At 34.0% G+C, this 20,574-nt stretch overlaps 3 protein-coding genes and 1 long non-coding RNA gene across 16 annotated transcripts in view; 2 read left to right on the top strand and 2 right to left on the bottom strand.

Moving 5' to 3' along the window:
- The window catches only part of LOC126720422 (TMV resistance protein N-like), a 74,598-nt gene that overhangs the window by 19,097 nt on the left and 34,927 nt on the right, over window positions 1-20,574 (top strand). The gene's annotated exons all lie outside the window — the stretch shown is intronic.
- LOC126720430 (TMV resistance protein N-like) overlaps window positions 1-20,574 on the top strand; it is a 65,676-nt gene that overhangs the window by 14,787 nt on the left and 30,315 nt on the right. The gene's annotated exons all lie outside the window — the stretch shown is intronic.
- LOC126720462 (uncharacterized) overlaps window positions 1-20,574 on the bottom strand; it is a 56,922-nt gene that overhangs the window by 10,119 nt on the left and 26,229 nt on the right. The gene's annotated exons all lie outside the window — the stretch shown is intronic.
- Window positions 17,308-19,028, bottom strand: LOC126720445 (uncharacterized). Its single transcript, XM_050422962.1, has 3 exons — window positions 18,925-19,028; window positions 18,122-18,391; window positions 17,308-17,616 (listed from the first exon to the last, which is right to left on the bottom strand). The coding sequence occupies exons 1-3, from the start codon at window positions 19,006-19,008 to the stop codon at window positions 17,518-17,520; spliced, it is 453 nt and encodes a 150-aa protein (XP_050278919.1). The 5' UTR covers window positions 19,009-19,028; the 3' UTR covers window positions 17,308-17,517.

Raw genomic sequence — 20,574 nt, 5'->3', positions numbered from 1 at the left:
ATCCCATATGCATAGGGAGTTGCTAGCGCTAGAAAACATAAATTCTTGCCAAAGTAGAAGGGACTCTATAAATTGCTTAAGAAATTTTAATTCTTAAACAATTAAAATGAAACTTCCATCTTGGAATTAGTCAACATAAAAATTATAATAGATTGTTTAAGGTTTAGCTACTTTCTATTTTGGTGCTAATAAAGGCTTTATCAAGTTGTGGCTGGATGGGGTGGTTTTGTTGTTGGAGGGCTTTCATGGCCTTGGCAGTATTGGGTGGGTTATAAGGGACTGGTATTGGTTGGACCGAGGGAGCCAGCAATGACCCCGACTTTTCAAAGTATATTCTACTAATAATTTTTTTTTTAACCTCCCTTTACATTTAATATACACACACACACAAACACCTTTTGATGTATTAATGTCTCATTTTATTTTTTTTAATATCTACAAACACCATTTTATTTTATTTTTAATTTCTACAAACACCATTTTACAATATATATATATATATATATATATATATATATATATAATCACCATTTTATTTTTTTAGGACACAAAGTGATGATGAACTACAATATAATGGAAAAATTGACATTTTATGCTTACTAGATGTAATAAATTTTAATAGCAATATTTGACATGATTAAGGCACACAAAATATAACATTCAATTCAGGGGATAATTAATTAAAAAAATAATTCAGATTCTACAAAAAGGAATTGAAACATACCTCTTCAAAGTGTTTTTGTCTTGATTTTATTTCTTCTTTTCTTGATTATTAGAAATGAATTGAAGAGATGGAAAGATTTCTTAAAGAGCATAGATTACTTTTTAATTTTTTTTGCTTTTTCCTTTTTTTTTTTTTTTTCTCAGTGTCTTTGAATACAGGAGATGATAAAATTTCTTAAAGCACATAGATTCCTTCTTCCTTCTTCTTTTTCTTCTTTTTTATTCTCATATTTTATTTCTTAATATTTTTGACGACAACAATAATGATCTTATAATAATTTTAGGAAAGAGAATCAAACTCAAATTAGAATTTCAAATTAGAGTTCCAATTTTGCACCATGTGTGCTAAATTATTTATTCTTAAAGATTTTTATTTCTTAATTTTAGAATCAAATGTGAGACCACATCATAAATATTCATTAAAGTGTGTTATTAAATACAAAAATCAAAAAGTCTAGAATAAATGAATAGTAAGAAAAAGTGTTTCACAATAATATTAAAAAAAAATGAACAATTTACATTTTATACCTAATTATATCCTTACAAAATTTTTTAAAGAGTTAAGAAAATATAAAAATGACTATTAATAGTATTTAAATTATATATAAAAATTATATTATACATCTTATTGTATATCTTTAAGTGTATCTATGCATATGTATAGGGTTACAAGCTAGTCTATATATATAATAATAGGTAAAGTAAAGAGAAAATCCAATTAAATTTCAAATTGGAATTCAATTAGAGTCTAATTTTGTACCACATGTCCCATTTAATCTAAGTTTTTAATTTTTTGTGCAAAGTGAGTTAATTCAGTGTAAAAATTGGATTTCAATTGGAGTTTAATTTTGCACCATATATTTATCTAATCTAAGTTTTTTTTTAAAAAAATTTTTGTACCAAATGAATTAATTTAGTGTAGAAAACAAGGAATTCAATATAAATAAACCATAAAAAAACATAATCATATATAATGGGGAATTTAATTATGGAATAAAATTTTAAATTCAATTAAAAAATATGATAAGCCAAGATTTTAAAAGAGAATTTAAATATAAAATAAAATTTGAATTTATTTAATATATATATATATATATATATATTTATATTTAAACAATCACGTGTAATGTATGGTTTAAAAAAAATATAAACTAATATCGTGTATCATTTGAATTTCTTCTAAAAAAAATGTATAATTTGAACCGTATGATAATTTTACCCGTGCATATGTATAGAGCTACACCCTAGTTAATATCATATATTGTGGGAGTGAGGGCCCAAGATCATATATTGGGCTTTGGGTTTCACCCGGGACAATTGACAAGTTCGAGGAGAGGCAAATAGTTGTTAAAGGATCCCCAGTTAAAGTCTCATAAGTAGGGAATGAATGGAAGATGATCCAAATAGGAATACCTCCTCGGATACGACGAATGTAGCTCAAGTGTGTACTCTAGCAATTAGAGTGACCCTCCAAAAGGCTCTAGCGATAGGAATGTGCCTCATGAACACACGAGATAGAAGGAAACTTAAAATATCTAAAGAAAAACTGCTACCATCGCATTAAATGCATTGTAGCTACTTTTCTTGCCGCATTTATATGGAGAAGACCTTTGAACAGTGTTGCCTTGGTTACCACAACTCACAGAAAGCTAAAAGGGTTGTCTGATGGGACGGGCACTCAAGTAGGGACTTAGATGATCAACAAGTGTAGGATCAAGATTGCCCAAAAGGAGCTATATAATGTGAGAAACCCTCCATGAGAAGGGGATCGAAAAATAGAGAGAAAAAATATTATAGCAATTTAAATCATTCGGATATCCAATAGTGATCATTAGGCCAAAATTCCATACATTTTGGGCTTGGGCCACAAATTGTGACCCTACATATACTGTATAATAAAGTTGGGCTTAAAAGCCGTGGTTGCGCCCAATGGCTTTACTAAATTGCTGAAATTTTTTTAGATTTAAAAAAAAGTATATATATATAATTTTTTTTTCTTATCTTCTTCTCCTATAATTTCTAAGTTAATAAAAATATTAATTTAATTACAATCCAAACTCTTTATCTAATCATTTTTTTTATTTAAATTATATTATCACATGTAAAAAAAAAAAAAGAACAAGTAAAAATAAAATTAAAAAATCTACAACAATCTTCATCCAATCCTTTATTTTTATTTAAATTATATTACTACATGTAAAAAAAAAAAAAAAAAAAAAAAGTACACAAGTAAAAAAAAAAAAAAAAAAAAAAAGCAACGTATTCAACTAAATATTCAATGTAATCAATCTATTTGACATTTTTGTTTTTGTTGTTTTTAGATAATTACTTCTAATTTTTTTTATTCAATCTGTATGGCTTTTTTTTTTTTGGATAAACATACATTCTAAGTTAATTCTTCTTCTCTTATAATTCCTAGAATGATTAGAAATCTAATTTCCTCACAATTGACAACTCTCTCTCTCTCTCTCTCTCTCTCTCTCTCTCTCTCTCTCTCTCTCTCTCTCTCTCTCTCTCTCTCTCTCTCTATATATATATATATATATATATATATTGTTTTACCGTGTATTCTTATATATTCTTAGGCACAACTTCTTCTTCTTCTTCTTTTCTCTCCTCATTATCAATAATTCTCATTCTCTTACAATTTTAATGTTGTTCAGAAATCTAACTCTCCTTTGTTTTGTTTTTTTTTTCCTTATTACTTAGCCTATTTGATGTTTTTGAAATCCATAGTAGAAGTCTTTATCAAACTACAATCCAAACTATTCCAAATATGTATCTCTCTACTTTGTATTTGTGTTTTTGTGTTTTTTTTTTTTTTTTTTTTTTTGTTTTAAGTTTTGCTTATGAGTCATAAATGCAATTTTAAATACATGAAATCCATTATATAAACTTCTATAAATATATATGCTTTATCTATTAATTATTTAAGAATTTTCAAATTTTGTATTCTCTCCTACAACAAGGGTTCCATTTGTATTTGTGTTATGTTTATATGTGCGTTATTAGATTAAATTAATTTTCTTGAGTAGTATAATGTTTATTAATAAAAAGGAGAATAATTGAGCAATATCATGATATTTTAAAGATTTAGATTTCAGCTTCACACCTCAACAAATTAGACTAACATTAACTCCACAAATTAGGCTAACATTATATTTTTGTTCATATCAACTCTTCATTAAATATGATTAGACATGATTTTTATCAATCATTAAATTTTCTATTATTATGGTTTTTTAGATAAATATATTATTTTATTTTTCTTCATCAATCGTGCTTAGAAACTTGAAAAGGTTCAAGTTTTACGAATTCACTTTTTATTTCCCTTGAATTAAGAAAGTTTGAGTTTAAGTTTAGTATTGGTTTTACTTTTTAATGAAACTCTTATGAAGATAGTTTGTTTGAGATTAAACTCTATTAGCTAAAATTTTAACAATATAAAATTCGATTTCCACTAATATTCAATTTCAACTAAATCCAGTAAGTTTACCACTTTTAAACTATTGCTACATTAATTTTTGGACAGATACAAATGCTTAATTGTTGATGTGCAGGGACGAACCTCTCCCTTAGAAGGTATTGTCCGTTTTGGAAATGGGTCGAGGAGACTGATGCCACCCTCACGGATTTTCTCAATCTCACATTAGGGAGAGATGCCTCCCACCCGCAGCTTATAAGCATGAGCTCACAAGTGGGGTGTACACATCAAGTAGTACTACTTGATGGGCAAGTCCTAAAAACTGCACTTGGTGCTGCTTTGATGGTACTCCCCTACTTCTTCAAGTTAGGGGGGGGGGGGGGGGTTTCCCCTTAAACCCCAAAAGACGCATTTTTGTGGAGGGATGAATCTCTCCCTTAGAAGGTATTGTTCGCTTTGGGAATGGGCCATACTACTTGATGGGTTCACCCCATTTGTGAGCTCATGCTTATAAGCTGCGGGTGGGAGGTGTCTCTCCCCGATATGGGATTGAGCAAATCCATGAGGGTGGCATCGGTCTCCTCGGCCCATTCCCAAAGCAGACCATACCTTCTAAGGGAGAGATTCGTCCCTCCACAGTTGATATCAACTTTTTTTCCTCTTCATCACTATATGAATCATCTACAATTTTTATTTTGTCAATACACGTTTTTCTGTCATCAATTTTAATTTAAGTGTTAGTTTATCTACTTTTAAAATTTTCAATCCAAGGACTTGAAAAAGTTTAAGTTTTACAAATTTCAGTTTTTTTTCCGTGAGTTAAGAGTTATAGTTTAGTATTTAATTTACTTTTTAATGACACTCTTATGAAGAGTTTGTTTGTCAATTTGGTTACAAAGCATGTGACACACGTAAGGTTAACACTTATTCTTTCTTTGTTTACATTATGCATCAGGAAAGTCAAATGCCATGTTTTATATCCTCAAAATGCCCATTCCTTTTCAATTTTTTCCTTTCAAAATTAAATTGTTTTGGTAATAGGTTATACTACGAAATGCATAAAGACAGTTAATTGTCATTAATTATTAATATAGTGACAATAGATAGTTAAGTAGATGAAACTCTTTTACCAACAATTTACTATGAATAACAATTTATTTTCTAAACTATAAGAAATTAAAAATTCTACTTCATCTAAAATTCTATTAGCAAAAGTTTCAAGTATATAATTTAAAATAAATTTAATATTTATTTTGATTATATATCATTATTTTATGTTTTAATATGTAAAATTTATATATTACACACCATGCTCATAAATAGTGACTCTAATGTATGTATTAATTATATGTCATAACATTAATATTTTTTATATGTTTTATAATGTGACTAACTAATTATTAATATAGTTTTGAATCTTTTAATTTATTTACATATATATTTTTAAGTAAACCGTGCAATGCACATGCCTTTAACTAGTAAAAGATAATAAAAGAAAACCAATTAATTATATCTGTAGGGACACAATTTGTAACGACCCACACATGATAGTGGGCTCATACGCAAAGGGCCCAAACAATACAATTTGTAGAGCGTGGGGTTGAAAGGCTAAGCATTAGTCACCGGACAACGGTTTGATCGTGGTTTTTATGGAGGTTTATATGAGAGTGGACCTAGCTAAACCTTCCGTCGATGCGGTTTGTAGGATTTAAGTCCTCGGACATGGTCAGAGGAGCGTAGTACTCTTCTCATTCTCCCTTTTGTAGGACTCCTTTTCTTGGGGATCCCCTTTCCCCTTGGCTCTCTTTCCCTTTTATACTAGTATTTACTTTCCTTTCAGTGTCCACATGTAAGTTTTACTTTCTGGGGTGTAGACCTGTCCCATCAGTCCATACCTAGAGTGGTTGGGGGTGGTTGTAAAAGCTAAATAGTATGGTGAGGAGTATGGGCCTGTCAGATGCAAGGTTCTATACTACAGTATTGGCAGCTTTCTCCCTTATCCTGCCCATGTATTGAGTTTGTCATTTTCTTTAGGCATTCTGTGAGGTGCCAAGCATAAGATCGTCCTCGGCCATATTCTTAGGTCTTTTTTTTGGACTCTTACTACGCATCCTCGGAAATTATTCTCCTTGGCTTGGGTCTTTGGGCCCTATTGTGAAGTGGGCTGGGACCACAAATTCTCCGGCCCCACAATATCATTCCTCCTATGTAACAAAGCATAATATAATCACAAATAAAATAATGTGATTTTTTATTGAATATTATGACATAATTAGCATTGATCTATGTTCATTTTGTCACTATTTTATCACCTTTTTTTGTTTTTGTTTTGTTTTGTTTTTGTTTTAAATATTAAGAGGCCATTGGTGTACTAGTGAACCTTGGGAATAGACCAACTTTTTAAGAGGAAATGAAAGATATCTTGCACTTAGGGGCGTGCATGGGTCGGGTTGGGTCGAGTTAAGAAGATTTTTTGACCCAACCCACTATGGTGGGTTAAAAAAAATTCAACCCAACCCATCACATAAGTCCAACCCAACCCACATGAGTTAGATCGGGTTGAACTTGTGGGTTGGACAATTTTTTTATTACTATTATTATTAAATTGAGCAAAATATATATATATATATATATATATATAAATATATTAAAAAAACCCAAAGATTAGTATCAATATAACTTCTTAAAGGCAAACAACAATAATGACTAAACAACAAGAATAATTTGCTAGAGTTTGTGTGAACTAATTGGATTTTATATAGGATAGGAAGAGTTGGTTATTTTAAAAATTTTATTAATTATATAATATATTTTAAATATATATTAAATATATGAGTGGGTCGGGTCGGGTCGGGTTTGGAATTTTATGACCTGAACCCAACCCAACCCACTATCAAAAATTTTTTTTGTAACCCAACCCAACCTACCAAGCTCTAAAAATAGACCCAATCTGGTGGGTTGGGTTGGGTTAGGTTGGTTTTGGCGGGTTGACTGCACATCCCTACTTGCACTAGAGGCCCATGATAATTAAAATTAACGAAAATTATGTTGTGTTATCTGTTTTATCATATTCTAATATTAAAAAAATGGCTAAAAAATAAATAAATGAAATGTGTAAAGAAATATAAACGGGGACACATAAAGAAATCTAATTAATGAATGAGAAAATAAAATTTTAGTATGAGCATGTTTAGGAAAGGTAATGTTAATATAAAAGTCTGCACATAGATAAAATAAGATTTAAAAAGAAAAGAAAAAGAGGTTAGATAAAAGAGAAAGAAAACTTATACATCTATGTTGGCAAGCAAGCATAAATCCCTTCTTTACTTGCTTCTTTTTTCCTTCTTTTTTTTTTTTTTTTTTTTTTTTTTTTTTAATTTTTTTTGTGGCCTGGAGAAGGTATTTCCCCTTTTTGGTACAATGGTATAACAATCCTATTTCACATGTACTTAGCTTTACCAATTTTTGACTAAGGCTAACTTGAAAACTTCCTAGGTGTGTTTTGAAGTCAAAACTTAGAATCTTTTTGATGTAAGTATTGATAATTATTTCTGTAAATTTGTTCTTTTGTATGTGTGTTTTTCTATTACTGCTCTTAAATTCCAGGTTGTTTTGCTTTCTTAAAATATTTCATATAGATGTTAAATGTAGAAAAAAGTAGGAGAGTTGGATAATTTAGTCCTATTCAGTTGTTCATTTGCACTTGAATTAATTTTATATGTTTATGAGATATTATTGATAAATGGGTTTGGTTTATGTTACCTACAATATATATTGGAAATTTTTTTATTCTTTACTAATTACAGAAAAAATTGTAAGATTTAAGTATAGTATTTAAATGTTGTTTTTTAGGTTGTTTTCTTAAAATTTTGTTATATACATTTTTTCTCTAGAAGTATATTTTTTAATTAAGTAATCACATTAATAAATTTTAAGATGAAAAATCTAAAAAATAACATCTAAAATATTTTATTTCAAAAATGATATTTCTTATGTTTGTGTGACCAAGCTTGTGAGTTGTGATTAAGTTTATATAAACAACATTTTCTACCTTTTTTTTTTTTAGAATAAATTGGGTCAGAAACTGGTGTAAAAGTGTGTTTAAGGCGTGTCGGTGCTGACCTGTCACGTCATCAATTTGAACTATAGCAAGAAATTAAAGCAAAAAAATACTATTTTATTCATTCTCTCCTAACTTAATTAAATAATATTTTCCCTCTCCCTTGTCTTTTTTCTATTTCCTCTTCACAGGTCAGTCGCAGTGTCCATTATTCTCTCCCCCTTTCTTTTTTTTTTTTTTTTTTTTCTTTCTTCCTCATTCTTCTTAAAGCTCCTCTCATTATTACAGGTTATTTTTTTCTATTGTTAAAAAGAAATTTATCTTTCTCATTTTTTTAACAAAGCAAGTTAGTCATCTCTTTCACTTTCCTCCCAACTAAAATCAACGAAAGAAAACTAAATTCCTTTTATTGAAGTGTAGGTTTCTGTTGGGTAATTGTCAAACGTTTCAGCTTTCCTTAAATAATTTCTTTCTCTGTTTTCCTCTTCAACTGACTGTCCCTCTCTCTCTTCATCTCATCGACCATGACCACGTGATCCTCAAGGTCCTCACTCTTCTGTTATTCAATACTCTCTGTGAATTCTCTGTTTCCTTTTTTTTTTCTTTTAATATTAAATTTATATTTGGTTTGTGTTCAATTTGTGTTTGAGTGATGGGAAAGCAGTGGAAAAGGGGAAGAAAAGTAATATTAATTTCTGGGTTTTTTGTGTTTTCCTGTTTTTATGTCTGATTTTTTCCTCTTGTAGCAGTAGCTTGTTTCTTGATTTCTGTGTGGAAATCATAATTTTTAGAAGCTTTCTATGAATGTTCTATTCTCCCAGCTCTCATTTTCAGTGCTTTATTCCTAGAAGATGCCAGGATGAGAGAGTTAGCCCTGTTTCTCCAAAAGAATAAATTTTTTCTTGGGTCTTTTTTCTTTCCTTTTATTTATTTATTTTTTTAATAAATAAATTTGATAACTTCTGGTCTTACTTTTGAGTGAAAAAAAGAAAGAAAGAATTTTTGACTTGAACCATAACATCTAAACAACCAATTACATGGGGAAAGGTATATCCCGTTAAAAATAATTTTCATTTGTTGTTTTGCCAGTTGATTGAAGAGTAATCAGTCTGGGTTAGTAAGGGAAACAGTGAAGGTTGGAAGGCCAAGTTGTTTCAAGCAGCTTTTGAAGTAAGTTATCACTTTACCGACATATTTCCAATGGGTTCAATGAGTACTCAAGAAGCCTCATTGTTGTCATCATCATTCTAGTGCTGTTTTTGTTCTTTGTGTCATTGTACAAAAAAAAAAATGTTTATTCGTAAGAATCGTTGTCATTCTCTCAGAGCATTTATATTTTTAAATAATACAAAGAATGTATTTTTGGAATTGAGTTTGTCTGGCTGAACCCATGAGTTCCTAGCTTAAAAGTTCCTTGCTGTTGATGCAATTCTTTGATACACAACTAAACCTTTTGGACTGCAGTGTTTTGCACTCAGAAGTCTCTAGAATACTGCCAAGTTGTTTCAACCAGCTTTTGAGCATTACCACCACTGCTAAAAGCTAAAGATCTTGAGATTTCTTTGTTCTGTGCAATTGCATCTTTTTTGTTTTGACAATTTCTATATTTGCTTTCCTTTTCTTTGTAAATCTTTTAGTGTTTCCTATTGTAATGATATTAAATTAAATTTGAAACAGGTTTAGGTGTTTTAAGTTAAACTCTTAAAGAACAAAATGCCTTAGATCTATCAAGGGAAGCTGAATCATGTAGTGTTCAATGTGCTAAAATCTTGCAAGCTCTAGACCATTTATTCATTACTTTTGTTTATCTGATTTGCTTTAATATGTATTAGAAAGCATATGACACGTAATCTAGTTATATTTGAAAAAAAAAACTATAATTTTTAAAAAGAAAAGTCAGATTATTAGTACACTGTTACGACCACCTCGACCACGACTTCCACCACGTCTGCCGCGAGGAGCTATGGTGATTCTTGGTTATAACAGACCTGATCAAGAGGGTAAATATGGTTTTAATTCGAGGAAAAACCAGACCTCCCAATAGCAAATTGCTGTATAATATTCTGATTGAATCTTTATTGATTTGCCGTGCAGCTATATAAATAGCTTTATAAAATAAAACAACTCCAACATCCTTAAACCACTCAACATCTAGATAAAGATAAACTCTATTCCTAGCCAAACTCTTCATACTTCAATCCGATAACAATTCAGATTGCTATTATTATCCTAAAACAAATTCAAATAAAAAATAAAACAATCCTAACATACATAATCCTACTCAGCAACTCCTCTGCTTACTCCTCTGCCTCGTGAATACAGCAACTCCTCTTGCTAGCAGACATAACATTCCTTCCCCCTTAAATTCGACCCTTGTCCTCAAGGGTGATATCAGGAAAACGAAGCCTCATTGTGCGAGCATCCTCCCAAGTAGCCTCTGCTGGTGACAGCCCTTGCCAATGGATCAAAACTTCCTCTTTGTTTCGCCGAGTTCGCCTATCCAGAACAGCTTGTGGGAGAGGACCCACAACACCACTGCTCCCATCAATTTTTGGCAAGGAAGTACCCTGTTGGTCATTACCTCCAAGTGCCTGCTTGAGGTTGGAAACATGAAACACCGGATGAATCTTGGAAGTTTCCGGCAATTTAAGCTTATAGGCAACCTCACCAACTCTTTGTATGATTTGAAAAGGGCCAAAGAACCGGGGAGAAAGCTTCAAATTCCGACGTAAAGCCACAGATGAATGGCGGTAAGGCTGTAACCTCAAGTACACCCACTCCCCTACCTCAAATGATCTTTCCTTGCGCTTCCTATCTGCATAAAGCATCATCCTTGACTGTGCTAACCGAATATTCTCACGAAGCTCCTTCAAAACCTCATCTCATGCTACCAATTCCTTCTCCACTGCCTCATTTCGAGCTGTTCCTGCAACATATGACAGTAAACTCGGTGGAGGCCTGCCATACACTATCTCAAATGGGGTCTTTTTGGTGGTCGTGTGAATGCTTGTATTGTAGCAATATTCAGCCCACGCAATCCATTTAGCCCACTCCTTGGGTCGAGGGCTAGAGAAACACCTCAAGTACATCTCCAACGTGCGATTCACTACCTCCGTTTGCCCATCTGTTTGCGGGTGATACGCAGAATTGAAATTGAAGCTAGTTCCATTAAGGCGAAACAACTCTTCCCAAAACTTACTTGTAAATGCAGGGTCACGATCACAGACTATTGATTCAGGCAGCCCATGCAATCGAAAAACATGTTCAAAAAATTCTTTGGCTACACTTTGAGCTGTGTATGGATGAGAAATGGGAATAAAATGGGCGTACTTGGAAAGCCGATCCACAACCACAAAAATGGTTGATTTATCCATTGAAGTGGGCAACCCATCCACGAAATCCATTGAGATATTAGACCACACCTTAGTGGGAATCGGCAAAGGTTGGAGAAGACCGGCTGGGCTGGTACAGTCCGTCTTATGTCTCTGGCACACATCGCAATGGCGAATATAGTCTTGTATTTGCTTCTTCATTCCCACCCAATAGAAGACTGATCGGATCCTCTGTAATGTTTTGTGTATGCCCTCATGAGTACTTGAATGAAACTCTTGGATGATAACCGGAAGTAACAGAGAATCTGGGTTGAGATAAATCCGACTCTTAAAAAATAACACTCCTTCCTTAAATTCCCATGGACCAACCGCCTCCCCTTCTTGAACAAGTTTGACAAGGTGCTGCAATTTCGAGTTAGTGAGCACCTCTTCCTTAATGGTATCAAGCCATCTCGGAACGGGGGTGGAGATTGCCGCCAACTCTGCCTTTTCTTCCTTTCTTGAGAGTGCGTCAGCCACTACGTTCTCTACTCCTTTTCGGTATTCGACCTGAAAATCATATCCCATCAACTTGGACAGCCATTTTTGTTGAGCGTACGTTGTGATCCTCTGCTCCCATAGAAATTTAAGACTACGGTGATCAGTTCTCACTATAAAGGTTTGACCAAGGAGGTATGGCCGCCACTTCTGAACAGCCAACACCAAGGCTAACATTTCTTTTTCATACGTAGAGAGTAATAAGTTCCTCCCCTGCAGTGCTTGACTGAAAAAAGCAATGGGTCGTCTCTCTTGCATTAGAACCCCGCCAACACCGCTCCCTGAAGCATCGCATTCTACCACAAATGCGTTTGCGAAATTAGGAAGAGCCAACACCGGCGCTTGAGTCATCGCCTCCTTAAGATCTTGGAAGGCCCTTTCCGATGCAGAAGACCATGCGAAAGAATCCTTTTTTAACATGTTGGTCAGTGGTGATGCAATTTTCCCATAATCGCGAATGAATTTTCGATAGTAACCTGTAAGCCCCAAAAATCCTCGAAGGGCCTTTGGAGTCTTAGGTTTCGGCCACTCCATCATGGCAGCCACCTTTTGCGGATCCACCGATACCCCTTCTACATCTATCAAATGTCCCAGATACTTGATTTGTGTTTGCCCAAACTGACATTTTTCCCTCTTTAAGAACAAATTATGACTCCGCAAGATGTCTAAAACGAATTTGACATGTTGCAGATGATCTTTCCAAGAACTGCTATATATCAAAATGTCATCGAGAAACACCAATACAAATTTTCGAAGGTACCTTTTAAAAATGTCGTTCATCAAGGATTGGAAGGTGGATGGCGCATTGGTCAGTCCAAATGGCATCACAAGAAACTCATAATGCCCATGATGAGTGTGGAAGGCAGTTTTCAAAATGTCAGGAGGATGGACCCGTATTTGATGATAACCGGAGCGCAAATCCAATTTAGAAAAATACGTTGCAGCATGCAACTCATCTAGGAGTTCATCAATAACCGGAATTGGGAATTTATCCTTCACTGTGATGCGATTGAGTGCTCGGTAATCAACACACATTCTCCATGAACCGTCGCTTTTTTTGACAAGCAAGACGGGTGATGAATATGGGCTGTTACTTGGCCTCACGATACCAGACTTGAGCATCTCTTCCACTTGCTGTTCTATCTCTGTTTTTTGAAAGTGAGGATACCGATATGGCCTTACACTAATCGGTCCGCTTCCGGGTACCAATGGAATGCAGTGATCATGAGCTCGTGATGGTGGTAGACCCTTGGGCTCCTTAAAAAGATCCTGAAAAGAATTGATGAGGCTAATGAGATTCTGATCCGTGAGGGTGTCAGCCATTTTTCCCTTCTCCCCCATAGCAATGGCATGAAATTGTATGAAAGCGCCATGCTTGCTCCCTTTAAGTATTCTTTCCACCTTGTTCCCATCAACCTGCTTGTGTGGGTTAGTCATCCCCTGCAAAGAGATTCTTTTCCCACCATATTGGAATCTCATGAGTAATTTAGAGAAGTCCCACTCAATCATCCCCAAGGTTCGAAGCCATTGTGCTCCCAAAACCACCTCATATCCTTCTAACGGTAAGAGATAGAAATCTATATCAAGAGTAACCCCTTGTATCCGAACTTGCACTCCAATGCACCTTCCTTTGCATGAGATCCGTTCACCACACACCACCTTTACTTTAAACCGTTCTTCCATGTTACATGTCAATCCCAATTTTTCCGCTAACCTCTCTTCAATAAAGTTGTGGGTGCTCCCTGAGTCTATCAGTACAACTAGTGATTGTTGGTTAATGACCCCATGGATTTGCATGGTTTGAGGAGCCGAGGAACCAGCCATGGCATGCAGGGAAATCTCCAATTCGTCGCTGTCTTCTTTTTCTTCGATATCTCCAATTCCGTCACTGCTATCCTCCTCTGGCCAGCACCCTTCAATCAAAAAAAGCTTCTTACACCGATGCCCAGGAGCAAACTTCTCGTCACAATTGAAGCAAAGGCCCTTATCTCGACGTTCTTTCATCTCCATTGGTGACAGCCTTCGAATTGTGGGAGTAGATGAAGGTGGGCGACTAGTGACTGTTGAGTTTGTTGATACAGCCTATTTTGGCTCAAGGTTGAAACTGGATCGCTTCTGATATTTAACCTCATAGAGCCGAGCCAAACCTACTGCTGCAGACAACGTTGGTGGCTTCATGGCTTGAACATCTATCCTCACACCTTCCTTCAGACCACCAATGAAACAAGCAACCTGTTGAGATTGATTCAACTTCCCCACTCGGCTGAGGAGTTTCTCAAATTGGCTTTGGTACTCTCGCACCGAACCAACCTGTTTGAGCCTTGTAAGATCTCCAAAGAAATCATCAAATTTCGTTGGTCCATACCTTGAATTCAGCCCTTCCTTGAGTGTGAGCCATGTAACTTCCCCTTCTTCTTCCTTTAGTATCTGATACCACAATTGTGCCTCGCCTTCTAGATGATACGTCGCTAACGGAACCTTCTCTTCCTCGGCAATTTTCTGAAATTCAAAGAATTGCTCCACTCGACAAATCCAACTCGTTGGGTCTTCACTGCCATTGAAGCGAGGAAAGTCAAGTTTAGTGACTCTCGGAATTACCGCGCCATAAGACTCGGTGGAGTCACGAGGGCCTCTATAATTGAATCGCCGAGACCCCCCACCATCGTGTGAACTCTGTCCTCGTTCCAAACTTTGGCTGCCCGATATTTGATCTAATCGGGTATTCATGGACGTTATCGCCTGCATCAATGTTTCCTGTAACTCGCGGAACTTCCTGTCTTGTCCTGCTGCTAAAGAGCCTATCTCTGCCTCCAAACGATCGATGCGTGATTCCTCCATGACCTGCTCTGATACCAAGTTGTTACGACCACCTCGACCACGACTTCCACCACGTCTGCCGCGAGGAGCTATGGTGATTCTTGGTTATAACAGACCTGATCAAGAGGGTAAATATGGTTTTAATTCGAGGAAAAACCAGACCTCCCAATAGCAAATTGCTGTATAATATTCTGATTGAATCTTTATTGATTTGCCGTGCAGCTATATAAATAGCTTTATAAAATAAAACAACTCCAACATCCTTAAATCACTCAACATCTAGATAAAGATAAACTCTATTCCTAGCCAAACTCTTCATACTTCAATCCGATAACAATTCAGATTGCTATTATTATCCTAAAACAAATTCAAATAAAAAATAAAACAATCCTAACATACATAATCCTACTCAGCAACTCCTCTGCTTACTCCTCTGCCTCGTGAATACAGCAACTCCTCTTGCTAGCAGACATAACATACACTGCCAAATCCTACCTAGCTAAGTTGCTGTGCGAAATCCTATTGACAAGGGTTTATGCAATCACTTTGAGTTATACTACAGCCTATGTAATTGTGGAAATCTGGCAAAAGTATACAACATTTTCTCTTCCATAAAATTGATGCAATACATTTTTTTTTTTCAAAATTCAATTGGATTATGTCTGGTGTCTTTGGAAGTGGATTTAATTATTTCCTTTATCAAAGTTTATAGCAACAAGTAATGAGTTTAACTCTCCTTTGAAGGGCTTTCATGTTGATGGGCTGTCACCTAGTACTTTTCCTATGGTAAAAAAATATCAGCCTCCTCAGGTCCTTGTCCTTATGACACAGGCCACATTTCTTTGCCATCTAGTATGGAGCATCCAAATAATATGACATCATACGGGTCCGATTTATGCTTGGGTCTGCCAGATTTGGGAATTGGCTCAACTTTTAGTGATGGGTTTGATTGGGGTTCTTCTTCAATGGCCCAGAACTTTGTCAATGATGATAATTCTTCTGACTTCAATTTGTATCCACCATCAAAGAAAATGAGAACATCTTGATCGAACTTGGAAGAAATATGCCTCCACCTGAAAACAACCTTGAAACAAGTTTCTTCACTATTTCCATTTGATTTCTTTTGCATTTGATGCCAAGGTATGTCTCTTTTTTATGTTGCATTGTTTCATTTGCATATTTGGATACTTGTTCATTGGATTGGATACCAACCTAATTTGAATAAAAACTAACACAAAGAAAATGCAGAATTGATGAAAGAAATTAATCATGTGATTTGTTGCTAAATTCTATGTCTTTTAAGGGTAAAAGTTGTTTCCCAAAATTATTCTATAAAAAAATCAATGAATTTGTAGAAGACAGTGGACAAGTAAAATATTAATAGCTACTAACCATACAAAGATTTGGATTTGGGCCTAAAATGTATTGTTAAAAATGAAACCAATAGGTTACAGACCCAATGGAACCTCCTTCCACATAATTACAATATTGAAGATGAGGTCTTTCAATTGTTAGACAAATTATAAAAATAAGCCTTTACATGTTCATTGCATAATCTATCTCTATCACACTGATAATGAAGTTACTCATACTTGATGGATTTGAATTTTTAGTTCTAATCCATTACTCCATTGTTGGAGGTCGTATCATTTAATTTTGGTATAATATGTGAGTATTATGATTTGGGTCCATTAGTCTGTTACTAGTCACCGGGAATCGGCCTCTCCAAAAAAAAAAAAAAAAACATTAGGAGTAAAAAAAAAGCTGCCTACGAATCACCTCTTCTAGAACCCATGAAAGTGGGAGCTTTGTGGACTGGGGACCTTTTTTTTTTTTTTTTTTTTTTTTTTTTTTTTTTTTTTTTAATAAAGTCTGTTACTAGTCAGCAGCAATTCTAAAATTCAAACTTCAGTAGGCATGACCATATGCTTATGCCATCCTCAATTTCATAGAGCAAGAAGTTTTTGAAATGGATTTGAATTTGCCAATAGTCGTAGGTTCAAGGTCCTCTAAACGCACCATTACATTTTAAATGCTTTCTTTTTGAAATTGTTGCTGATAGATTGTCTCAAATTTCATAATCTTGTAAAAATGTTGGGAATTTTAAGTAGATTTCAGATATTACATCTAGTTTGCTATGAATGATCTCATCTCCATTATGGTTGGAATTGGTGGACGACATATCTTAATCTAAAGAGTGCATGGAAAGGTGGATAATGTTACCTTCTAGGTTGATCAATTAGTGGATTTAGCACTTTGGAATGATTTAGGGAGGTCTATAATCGGGTGGCAACAACAATTTATTTTGTTAGATTTATTCGTTATTATGTTGTTAATAAAGCTCTTTTGTTTTGTCTTCTTACTTGGGCATGCTATTTTGTAGCTTTGACTATGAGCGAAATGTGTCTTTAAACATAAGTAGTTGCATTAATCTATGGGAAAAAAACATTGGTATACAGGATTACATATCATCTTATACTAAAAACTACAATCCTAAATCAATGCCCATTTCCTTGAAATTTCCATAAGATGTAAGCAAATACACAATAAACATGTCAAAAATATTCAAACTGCCATTATGGTATCCCTTCTGTTTTTATCTTTTCGCCACCTTTTTTGCTATTTCATGACAAAAAATGTTCACAGCATAAGAAATGATCCCATATCAATCTCAAGTGGTCTTTAAGCATCTCAGAAACCAAACTAACCTGCACCTCCTGTTCCTGAAAATTGAAAAAGAGGAGTTCATAACACATAATGAAGAAATAAAGGAAAGAGAAAAAGATACTCATCACAATTTGTATCTATATGCTGTAGTAAGCAACAAAAGACCAGATGCATAAGCAATATTGAAGTCGGACTCCTAGTTTGACTAGTAAACTAAAAATCTAATAAAATAATAACTGATAAAACACTATCTCGGAATCAAAGAAAATAAAACCTAAAATACTTAGGATCTCCTATAAAATGCTAGTAAACTTAACTAAATCACAAAGACATTAAATGTATGAATTTATGGATTTGATAGCAAATGACATCTGAGTCATATGAAATAGAACACATAATCTAATGATGTGATGGCAATATTTAATTTGAAGTAAAGTTATGGAATGGTCCTTATGGGAAAGAATGTAACAAATCTGGTTTGACATTTGTTCCTCTATTAGATTACATGGACTAAGCTCCTTATTCACTTATAATAAGCATCCAGTTACATACGTTACTTACTTGTAATAATGAGACAATGTTTTTCAGCTTCAGATTTATCTCTCTTGTAGCTTCCCCAGTTGAAGTTTTAAAATTATATCGATCAGCATGTCTCACTTTCAGCCTCAATGATGAACTTTTATAATCTTTAGCTATTGTGTGCCAAACCCCCACCACACAATATCTACCTCCAGAAGATGTCCTCCCCAAGGGCCATCTCAACCCACCCTTCACATCTGGATCTAGAACTGCAGAATTAATAAGACTTCTAATGCTTTGCATCTCATCATCCTGGAGAGCACATAAATTAGTTTGGTCAGAAATTTAAGTCTTAGACTCTCACAAGAAAGAAATACCATGCTAAAACTATCCCATATGGTAAAGATTAGTCCAATCCCACCCCTGTTTTTAATTTTTTCTTTTTCTACTTTTTTCTTCTATTTTTCTTTTTTAGTCCAATTGCTTCATACAAGAGAAGATGATAATGTTAGGATCCTTGTAGCTTAGTGCCATTGACTGGTCTCATTTTTAAGGAGAACTAAGGTTCAATTCCCCCCTCTCCCACTTCTAGTAACAATTTATCATATATATATACATGATGATGATGATGATGATGATGATAATTAATCCTTCCTACTAAAATATGTAGAGGGAAGAAACTAAAATATTGAATATTAAATTTTCTGTCAATAAGGACCATAAAACTTTAACCTAAACTTAACTTCAGTATGATAAAAATATGCTTTTTATTTCTTTTCACATATATGCATTGGAATTTGAATGCACACACACATGTACTAAGGCTGTACAGACATGAAACTTACAGTGAGAGCTGTTAAGATCCTCTTGGTGGATAGCATCAGCCTTAGGTCTAAGTTTTTATCAAGGCATGATATGTCTATGACCATATGACGCACTTGGTGTAGTTCAATCTACAAGAACAGTGAGACATTTGAACATAAGTCTCAAATCACACATAAAACAGGATACACTAAACCTCATCATCTTTTTTACTCTATACTTTTCACGTTAAATTGATGTATTTGTCATGTAAAATTAATAAAACAGGAAGAAAACAAATCATCAGCACCCCACGAAACAAGTTCAGACCTAAGCATGATTTGAATGCAATGTGCATCAATATTAAGCAAAAAACTTGCCTTATAAAGTTGAAGCCTTTTATCTTCTTTTATCACACTGCATTTGCAAGAAATAGTTGAATCTGGTAGTGTGGCATCAGACAACTATACAAAATGAGAAAGTAAATTGGGGAAGTCAGTGACCAACTAAATCAAAAGGCATAATTGTGAATATATATAAGCAGAGGTATTCAGCAAAAGAAATACCTTTACATGGTATAAATCTTTCTCCTCTTCAAAATCAAGTTTAATCTTTTGGGTGACTTCCCCCTTAATATTTGCCATGTATGAATTAGGAATATTTGTGTAAAATGATCTTCTCAATTGACTCAATGTAGTTTCTGTAGCCAAACCTACTCTCCTAGTTTCTTCACTGATTGAAGGGCTCCTACATGAGAAAGTTGTAGCTACTTAACTCTTCCAAGTATGTTAACAGGTTCTCTTATTACAAATCTGAATGTGAAATCTTTGAAGTTACAAAACATCAATATCAATACATTCATTACTTCAAAAAATTTAGTACATTTTATTAAATGGGATATGAAATGATCAGGATGTTGTTGCCAAAACAAATGAATTGTTTCATCAATCAATCTAGCAACCAATAGACAGAGAACTAGATAGAAAGAGTAGAGATAACTATAATTGATAAATCATGGTGAAGGGTACATATCTGCATAAGCAAGTTTGCTGCACAATTGCATTAGAAACAAATTGCCCGTGTTTTATTGACAACTTCCCTGTGTGACCTTGTGCTTTTGCGGTAATTACTTTATATGACAAGATTCAGTAATGTTGAGACAAATATCTAGTAATAAATTACACTAGATAGACCTTTCTTTTTCTTTTTCTTTTTCTTTTTTCCTTTATTTTTTTTTTTTGAAAGTTACACAGGCATCTAGTATGTCTTAAATCCATGACCTCACCCTCTACCTAGAACTTGTAAGGAGAGGAGGTGCTAATTGAGCTAGAGATCAATAGCAACCCCAACAATAGACTTCATATCATATTGTTACTCTAACTGACTGAGTGTATCATTAAAGTTTTGGTTAATGAAGTTTTAAGTTATTTTCTTGGTTAGAAGATAAGGATGAAGTGACAGTTGACAACTTTGCTTAGGTTTGAGGTAACAAAGTGCATAAAAAATAAGTGTTTTGGATTTATCTCACTCACTTCTTCATGCCAACCTCATAATTTCACATTTTTTCATTATACTGATTTAAATTTTCATAGGGCGTCCCAAAAAAAAAAAAACTATTGACTAAAACAAGGACTCATAGAATAGAATAGAATAGAAGCATGGCTTACTTATGAAAAAGAATTTTCCCAAATCTA

The sequence above is a fragment of the Quercus robur genome, chromosome 4 (assembly GCF_932294415.1).
Source record: "Quercus robur chromosome 4, dhQueRobu3.1, whole genome shotgun sequence".
Classification (NCBI taxonomy): Eukaryota; Viridiplantae; Streptophyta; class Magnoliopsida; order Fagales; family Fagaceae; genus Quercus; species Quercus robur.
This window is presented reverse-complemented; position numbering and strand designations above follow the sequence as displayed.